The following is a 9609-nucleotide window of genomic DNA, read 5'->3' on the forward strand; positions in this document are numbered from 1 at the left end:
GCTCATCAGTTCCACACAGACATCCAGAGCTGTGGCTGTTTGTTGGGGAGCCTGTTTAGAAGGTTGTACCCCCTACACATGGGCTGATTTCAGGACCCTGCAGTCCTTTCTAAAGAGAAGACCAAAGTGACAGATTTGCTAGACATGGGGAAGAGTAAGGGTTAAGATTAAGAGCAGATGTGACAGTAGAGACCCATGAGGTAACCAAGAACCTTCCAAAGCAGGGATATTCAGCAGGATTTTCTGTGTTCTTCAGTTTGACTTGAGCTAATAAGGAGATTTCTAAAGACTCACTCAGCAGGGGAGGTACTGTGAAGTCCTTGGTTTTGGAAGTAGATATAAAATTTGAGATCCCCAAACTCTGATGGATAGAATAACAAATTCAAGATTTCCCATCAAATGGTTGAATTCTGGCTAGTTACAGGGCTCCCTGGGCAGAGAATGTTGGTCATTTCCTTTCCTCCCAATGAACATATCAGACAGAGGATGGAGTGAAGTGAAATCTCTGGATTGTTTCCTGGCCATAGCAAGACTCTAGAGAATTGTCCATGAGTGAAGGAGCAGGACAAGAGTCAGTTAACCCATAAAATGGAAGTTTCCAGGAGCTCTGGGTATGAGGCCAAACAAACCTGACAACCTGTGAGGAAAAAGCCAAGTGAAGAATGGTGATACTGTCATGGCTTTGCAGCATACACCTCACACTGAAGCTGGCCAGCTAGCCAGTGTGTCCACTAGCGCATTCCATTCTGTAGCTGTCACCCTCGGGTTTATTATAATTATTTATACCTGAGTCTTAAAAAAAAAAAAAATAGGAAGGTTACCATCTTTACACATGCTGGTTTTCTTACTTTGCACATCACCTCCAAGTTTGCTGTTCCTCTTGTTGTTGCAGCTTCTTTTCCACCTTTAATTCAGAGAAAAATTGGTTGCAATGGCAACTATGTTTTTCTGAGTAAAACAGAAAAAAAAATGTTTTCCCAGCTGTTTCCAGAAAATCCAGACACATGAGGAAAATCCAGTAAATGATTAACTTTGTCTTTCCATCTGCAGAAAGTGGTGTTTCTGGTTAGGCTTTTAAAATTATATTATTTTTTTATATCCCTAGCCTTCTTCTCCCTCAAGACAAAAAAGAGTCTCTTTGATTTGAAATGCAATGTCGTGAGAAATTTTATGGTGAGTACCTGGATGATTACTTACTTGTGGTTTTCTGCCTTTTGAATAAGGAAAGATTATTTGGAAGTGAGTTTCCTGTACTACTTTCCTGTGATGGCAACTTTATTGGCAAAAAATGAGAGTTTATGCATTGGTTACTGTTTGCAGCACACTGAATTTAATACACTCCTTTTTATTTTTTCCTTCTTATTTATTTTTCTTCATTATGGGGTGGTATAGTGAGGTAGGTTATTTTCAGCTGTGAATTTTTGACCCAGGTAAGTTTGTCTTGGAAAGTAGAGGGGAAGAGACTGGTGCCATCTGGCTGGAACAAGCACTGACACAGCAATGCTCAATCCATGTATCCACTTAGGTGCTTCCCTGCTGATAAGAGAAAGCATCCTATGACCCTGTGTTGTGACCAGAAGCAGGTTTGACCCATGTGTTACAGAAAAACCAGAAAATCAGGTTTGGTTTGCTGCCCTGCTCCCACTCTGGAGGTCAAGTGTGGGCTTGCCTGACAAGCACATCTTGGCAGCCCTTGACACTGCCTGTTGTACCCATTTTCCTGTTTTTTTGACCTCCTGTTTTCTATCAAGACTCTTTGCAAACAAGCAGTCTGCCATAACCACTTTTTTGCCCAGCGTACCAGTTTTGCTATCTGGCATACCCAAACTTGATATTTTCAATACTGTGACCTGGGCAATCTCAGCTGACAGCATTACTAGGGCACTGTTGGCTTTGCAAGGCTCCAGTCCCCCAAATACCCCCAGCAACTGCCTTTGCACTTTGGCTACTTCTCACACAAATCCCTCTTATCCAGCTGTCCCTCGTGCTGCTTTCACACTTCTGTCTGCCACAACCACCAGCTTCTGAGATTGTCTCCCATTTCCCATGCCCTGCTCAGCCTCAGCCCAGCACCCATGCACATCACCTGCCCAGTGTTGGCTCCCTGCTCCCCATCACTGACCATGGCTGGGGAATTCAGAGCAGCTTAGCCACTGCACAGACTGGACTTGATTGCCATCTTCTGAGTTTTTGTTTGGATTTTTTTTTAATTTCTGTTTGGGTTGTTTAAAGATACATGCTGTATGCTCATGACTAAATTTTTTAACAATTAAGAGTGCTCTCTAACTGTGATATGTATTTCATAACTGCTTAGAAAGCTGCTAGGTTTTCTGTCAGCCTTTTGTGACTTTTATTTTCTTAATATAACTACCTGGAAATTTATATCAAGTGTTTGGACAAAAAATACAGATTTCCTTCACAAATGTACTAACCCCACCACATTTCTCTGCTGATGGCCCATTCACAGAAATGTTTTAGGATTTAATATGGCCCTTCTGCAGAAAACAATGATCAGTGGTGTAAGAAACACCAGTTTGTGCCAATTTCAGGACTCCATCACTCTCCATTGCAGTGAAGCTAACCAAGAGGTAGATGCCCACATAGCAGAGGCTTGAACGACTATCCTGCCCCAGGCTGGCAAATGCTCTCCTTTCCTAGTCCTTTAGCACAGAGCATATTCCAGGCAGCCTAAATGTCTGTGTGACTCAGGCCAGATGCCTGGATAACAGAGAAAAGGTCAAATTTTCTCAACACAAATAGGGTGTGGAAAAACTCCAAACTGGAGTGTAGTGGCTGCATCAGCCACCTAAGTGTCCAGGGCAGGGGATGTGCCTTGCAAGGGACATCACCAGCCCCTGACTCCAGCCCTGCCTTTGCTCCCAGCTGCCTCCTGGCCTGCAGTTGCATGACCTCAGCCTGTCAGGGAAGAGGCAGGCAGAGTGCATCAACTCCTCAGAGACCCAGGTGCTGGGTGATTTCTTTTTCCGCTGCATTAGCCATCTCAGATGTGGCACAGATGGGGAATCTGCAGCCTGTGCCCCCACACCGGCTCCCAGGGCCCCCAGGGTGTCTGACAGATGGGACAAAGCCCTGGCGGGGCCAAAACATGTTTGTCATCACAGCTGTGGCTGGGGAAGAGGGGTAAAGCCCTTCAGCACATCCCCCAGTCATGCAGGCACAATTCAGCCACAGAGGATGGGCACAGAGGAGCTGCATCACAGAGACCTCTTTGGGACCCTTGCCAGCTGTTTCAGGGGATGGAAAGACAGGTTGTCACCTATCTGGTCCCAGAGGACAGAAATGAATGGATTGGAGTGCTGCTGAGCAGGGCAGGGGGCAGGTCCTGTGCTGCTCCTGGGATGGATGGTTAAAGGCAGCCTGTGGTGCTGGAGAGCAGGTGAGAGGCTTAAGATGGGGAGAAGGGAGGTTGTAGGGAAAAAGCACAATGCCTTCTGAAATACAGTGTACACCACTGGCATCCAGATGACAGAGGCAGTGCAGTCTGCTGCCAGGTGACGTGGATGTAAAGCAGGGGCAGTACTGTTTGGGTAAACGTGGAGCTGGAAGTGGTGAGAAATAGTGGGTTCAGTCATGGAGAAGCAGTGTGAACTCTGCATGCCACAACCCTATTGAAAGAGTATGGGGAGGTGCTGCTGGATGGAGCCCCTCGACAAGTTGGAAGAGCCCAGAGATGGTGCTGCTACCTCTGTCTTATTGCCAAACAGGGAAAGCTTTAGGCGAGAGTGCTTCAAGCATTATGCCTGGATGTACTTTTATACTGTTGGAAATGGATTTCTTTTCCCCATGGGCCTGAAGAAAGGCTGAGATTGCCCAGTGTTGGCAGCAAGGGTGGCTCTGGCACTGAGCTGTGAGGCCAGTGGGGAAGAAGGCAGGGCTAGGCTGTCTCCTCAGCCACAGAGGTACTGCTCTGTCAGGGTGTGGTACACTTATGTCAGTGACTTCATGGTGATGCACTTCTACCACAAGCACTGTCCAAAACCTTTCAGAAGAGCACAGCATTAGAGAACAACGTTGTCTACCACCTAACACATGTTCTTTTTTACCCATGCTCATAATGAAGCAAACATACAATGTGTTCAGTGATTCCTGGTCCTCAAGGATTGTTCCAGAAAGCCTATCCTCAAGCTTGATTGGTTAAGACCAAAGAAGTTTTCAGCTGCTGCTGAACGAAACACAGATATACTGAACTTGCAGAAACTGACATCCTTCTTTATGTAGTCTGCCAGCTACTTGTGCAGTTAACTCCTCTAACTGGGCTAATGAGATTTGGGAGTATTTTCTAAAGCACGGCTTTTGATAGGGAAACCCCCACTTTTACTTAAGAGAACAAGGCTCAGAGGTCCTAGTTAGAGAAATTCTAATGATGTGGTTGAGTGCTCTAAAACCTGACAATGCAAGAGAGCTTCCAGCAAACTGTGAAAAAAAAGTGGAAAATCAGTTTCGAGTGTTCAGATGGGGCTACTCCAAAGACATCTGCGCTCTTCTGCTTTTTAAATGTGAACTGCAAGGGAAAGCCCCAGGGCTGGAAAAAAAAACGGCTTCTGCTTTTTTTTCCCCTTTTTTTTTTTCCTTTTTTTTTCATCTCCCAACAACTGCGAGCCGCGCTGAGGGGATTTAAGAGCAGAGTACGGCATGTCCCAGCCCCCGCGGGCTTTGCTTGTGTTCCTGCCGAGCGCCACTGCTGCGGGCACGCGGTCTGGGTTGTGCTTTTCACTCTATTGCTTTGCTAATCCTGAAATAATTCCCTTTTATTTATTTATTTATTTAAAGTCTTTTCAAGGAGCACGTGGTGCACTCGGCTCCCCTCCCCTTCATCGCGCCCACCCCCGCCCCCGTCTCCCCTGCCCTCCCCTGCCGGGCCGCCGCCCCGCCCCGCCGGGCCCGGCCCGGCCCCGCCGCCCGGCCCGCGCCGCTCCGCGCCCACCGCGCCGGGGCCGCCGCTCCGCTGCGGGCCGGGGGCGCCGCGGCACGGCACGGCACGGCACGGCACAGCCCGGCTCGGCGCGGCTGGGCTCAGCGCGGCCCGGCGGGAGGGCGGCTGCGATCCGCCGCGGCCGGCGATGGGAGATGGAGGGAGCCGGCGGTGCGGTAAGGGGCGGCGTATGCCCGTGCGGGTGCGGGGGTTGTGCTCAGCCGCAGGCACTTTTTCCCATTTACTTTTGCATTTTTCCTTTCCTCCTACCTTTCTTTTCTTCTTTCTGTTTTCTTTTTGTTACTCTTTCTCTTTTCTTTCTTCCTTCTTCCCTTACCCCTTTTCCTCTTTCCTTTTATTGTTTTCCTTTCCCCCTCTTATTTTCTGTTCCTTTTTTTTTTTTTTTTTTTTTTTTTTTTTTTTTTTTTTTAAGTCCTTTTCACAGTGCCCTAAGAGAAAAAATGTCGGAGCCCACTTCTGTGCTCATAACTGCTAGATCCCAAGAGACACCAGCTGCAGCAGGGAAGCCGCACTCAGGGCTGGGACCCCGAGCCTGCTCGTCGTGCAGTTCGTTTTGCTTGTGTCTCCAAGTAACTTGTCTGTCTTAACACATCAGCACTGTTGCTGCACTGGCAAGCTCTCTTAATCCAGCCAAATTCTTGAATTAAACGAGACATTGTTAGAAAAGCGTTTGGCTGAGTAGTCGTAGCATTGCACTTTCAGGGCAAGAGTGGGGTTGAAATGATTTCCCCAAAAGTGTAAAACTGTAGAATAATAAACTACCCGGGCATGCTCCTGTGCAGTTGAGGTGTTATCTTCATCCTTGCTCCCGGGAACTGGAGCTACACTTCTCATTGGGAACATAAACTTATATTTGAAATGAGTTTGAACTGCACACAAACCCACTGAAGTTGCTAACTCCCATATAGGTGAGTATTTCCGTGCTATAAACATCAATTATCTGTCTGCCACAGGGTCCAGTTAGTATATAGTCAGGCAAAGCTACATGTACATATTATTGAAGTGTTTTGGGTGTGTAATAGGCAACTGCAAGTACTCTTAGTTTTGTAGCTTCAGTCACACTTTAATTCTGTCTGTGCACAGGGCCATTAACACAGAATGTTAAATGCAGTATTTGTAATGAAACTGGAGGTTGCACACCCAGTGTTTGAAGCAATTGTAATAGACTGCTGAGAGTCATCCAAGCCTTTCTGGTTTAGCTAGTAGAAAGAAGCCTTTTTCTACTCCAAATGCTTTTTCATCAGTCATATCCTTAGTTGATGTGTTTCAGCAGATGTTACCAGTTTAATCCTCAGTGAATCTTTCCCAGCTCTGTTGATTTACACAAAGAGTTAGTTTTGGGGCATACTTTTAGTGGGAGAGAGGTGAAGTTAACCATGTTGGAGACCCCGTTCAAATGATCCCATTCAATTAGAGCCTTGGTTCATTGGAGAGTGTGAGAACATTCTTTGTGGTAGTGGTGATGATAAAAAAAATCCAGGAAACTTACATGCTGCTGTTTTCAAAACTTGAAACAAGTTTTGAAACAAAGAAGTTAGGACTTCTTAATCCACACAGAAAATTTTTGCATAACTGACCTGTGTGAAAGTGTTTCTCGTGAGCTATTCATGCTTAAGTGGATTGTTTGATTTACCATTTCCAATTTTCAATTTTCAGTTTGATCTCTATGCCATCAAAGTGAGAAGGAAAAGAACAGTGAGGATCTTAACAGAGTGTGCTAGTGGCTTTTTTTTTCCCAGCAAATCCTTCTTTACTGTTGTCAAGGTGCATAGCTGAAGGACATAGATGTTGTTTAGAGTCCTTCCCCTCCCTGCTTCCACACCAACACAGTCCTTTCTATTCTTGCCCATCATACCAGGAAACTCTGGCAATTGATTTTGCAGCTTTGATATAAGACATGGTTTGGGGTTTGATTCTTGTGGGCTGAGAGGCAGGCTCTCTGCAAGAGTGCCATGGAGCATCTCTGCAGGCACTTGTCTCCATGTGTGTGTTCTGAGACAAGTGCTGGAAGATTCAGCATTTAGACAGCACATGTTGTACACCACACAAGCACTAAGTAAGGGTGCTTAGGCCATGGCTGATAAACTGCCTTTGTGCTTGCATAGTAGCTGATTGCTTGAAATCATCCCTGCTTCATAGAGAGACAGGCTAGCAGACCTGAGGGCTGGAGTGATTTTTCTCAGGCATGTGTTTTTCTGAGGCTTGTGTTTCTCCTTTGAGAACATCTGTTTACTTGCAAGGGTCTTGAGAGAGAGCAAGAGGCTGGGGTACTGTTGGGTGCTGATTTAAATGTCTTTTAGAGGTAGCACAATGTAGTGGCCTAGTGAAGGGAGCCCAAGAAAGGGAGGGAGGGGGTAGTGTCTGCATGGTATTAGGTGAGTACATCCCCACGGTACTGGGGAACCGTCTGCCAAGCTGCTGTTCTTCAGCTGGGGCTGCACAAACCTGTGAACTGCTGCCAGAGCTCAAAGATTGGGGCTGTCAGAGGATCCTGCTCCAGATCAGCTCTGCATTGTGAGTGCTGAGGATCCCCAGGGTGCAGCAGCTGTTAGAGTTGTTTGGTGAGAGTCTTGCTGAGCTCACCCAGCCAAGGTGGGAGTAATGTTCCTGGACTCAGCAGGGACACATGCCACCCACCGCCCTTGAAAGGACATTTCCTTACAAATGGTCCCTGATGGAGAGCTGGCTTCTGGTGGAGCAGGGATTTCTTGATCTGCCACTTCTCGATCTGATTTCTCGATCTGCCACCAAGACCTGCTCTGTGACCTGGGTGGTTCATTGCATCCTGGGCTGTAAAATTGCATGTGGCTCCTTCCCTCTGGAAGTTTGGCTGAAAAGGGGGATGTGTGCTAGGGTGCTTCTCTGGGCAGTCACCATACAGCAAAGTGTGTCTGCAGATAAACTTAGGTCTTGTGCAACTTCTGTCCTAAACTTTTGAATATTTTCCTAAATGGATTGATGTCTGTCAAACCCCATGATCACAAAGACTATTTCCAATCCTTATTTTCCTATTTGTAGTGATGCAAAATTGGGGGGTGAGGGGGAGTGTGTGTTAGAAGTAATTTTCTTCTATTAGATGAAAAAGCTGTTTGATACCAGCTCAAAGTGGATGTAAGTGTTCCATTGCTCTCAGGAATGGCACTGTTTGAAGTATCCTTCTGCAGTATGTTTGCATACAGAAGGATATGTTTGCAGTATGCAGATACTTTCTCTGAGTTCAGCTCCTCCTTGCTCTGAGATGTTTCTTGCTGTTTTGCCAGCTTCTGTTCGAGACCACAGACTCCTGTGATGCTAATGCATCCAAACATTTATTCTCTTCATTACAGAGATGAGCAAGGCAGGTTGTGGATGGTGCTTAAAAGCAGGGGTGGGGTGAGAGCAAGCCCTCTGGGTGCGGGCTTGGTTGCTACAGGGTTGAATAGGAGTCAGAGGAGTTCCGGTATTATCTAGCCCTTGAAGCTTGAATGGCTTCTGAATTGACTGTACTTCCTGGATGCTGTAAGTAAAAAAACCTGTTTGGGCACTGGATCAGGCTGTCCATCCGGGATCAAGCTGTCCATCAGAGTGTGAGCACTGCATTTCTACCTCTGCTGAATACCTCAGCCACCAGTGATGGCTGTGGGAAGTGTGTGGCTCCCTTTGCTAACTGCACAGAAGATTTTCAGTGTTGCAATTTCTGGGCTAAGCCAAAGGAAACCAGGCTGGAGCTGGCTTCTGAGGGTGGCCTGCCAGGGCAGAAACACAGCAGTCACTGCCATGCTTGCTGAGAACATCATGTCATAGCCACAGCAACTTTCTGCTGCCTGGTGAAAAGACTTTCTTGCACAGGACCAGGAGTTGGACTTGATGATTGTTATAGGTCCCTTCCAACTCAGTATTTTATGATTCTGTGACTGAAAGGAGGCCCTTGTCTTGAAACTGTGATGCAGTAGTTCAGAAGCAGTAAGAAAACAACTTAATGGCACGGATTACATAACACAAGCCTCTCTTTTTGCAGAAGCCATGAATGGGGCTTGCTTTCTCTTTTTGGAGTGAAATGACACAGTGAAAGAGGTGACTTAAAGTGTATTCATTATTTTTTTACAACAGTTTTCAAATGGGAAGTGTCATTTGAGTAATAACTGCATCTCCCAGGCTGAATGAATGCCAAATGTGATGGCAAGATGCACTTAGGCCTCGGATATATCTGCATAACAGTGCCAATAGAAGAATGCTTCCCAGGGAAGCCCTGTTGTCAACAGGAAACAAATTCTAGTACCAGCAGGTTCTGATTGTCGTCAGCTGTCTTGTCTGGGGACTTGCTGTGACTTAATGAGAAAAAAAGAAGAGGTATTAACTTCCTCACCAGTGGGACAGGAGTGCCAGCTGGCCTGTGTTGTGCTGCTTGTGGGGGATGTAACATCTCTGATGTCTTCTGCCTTCTTGCCACAGCTGGAGCTGCCTGTTGGCTCCTGACCACTTGTGGAGCCATAGCTGCCTGACAATGCTGGCAGTCCTTAAGGTGTACTTTATTAGCAAGCATTTGGTCTTAGCAAGCATTTGGTCTTGCAACAGTATTTTCAGTCCCCCAGTGTCCGCACCTCAGGAGAAATTTGTTGATGTGTTTTCTTACTTCTGCCTTAATTGTGCCAGAGATAAGATGGCTCAGATCAAAC

General features: G+C 46.6%; 1 protein-coding gene across 2 annotated transcripts in view; it reads left to right on the plus strand.

Moving 5' to 3' along the window:
• Positions 1 to 1052: 1052 nt before the first annotated feature.
• The window catches only part of PSD3 (pleckstrin and Sec7 domain containing 3), a 112629-nt gene continuing 104072 nt past the window's right edge, over positions 1053 to 9609 (plus strand). Inside the window, exon 1 of one of the 2 annotated variants that reach the window (XM_063180790.1) lies at positions 1053 to 1173. In XM_063180790.1, coding sequence (XP_063036860.1) covers positions 1171 to 1173 — 3 coding nt within the window. In that variant the 5' untranslated portion in view covers positions 1053 to 1170. Of the gene's footprint in view, positions 1174 to 5050; positions 5110 to 9609 lie in introns of those variants that run through there. The other variant, XM_063180789.1, reaches the window with a different exon arrangement.

Source organism: Melospiza melodia, chromosome Z (assembly GCF_035770615.1).
Source record: "Melospiza melodia melodia isolate bMelMel2 chromosome Z, bMelMel2.pri, whole genome shotgun sequence".
Taxonomy (NCBI): Eukaryota; Metazoa; Chordata; class Aves; order Passeriformes; family Passerellidae; genus Melospiza; species Melospiza melodia.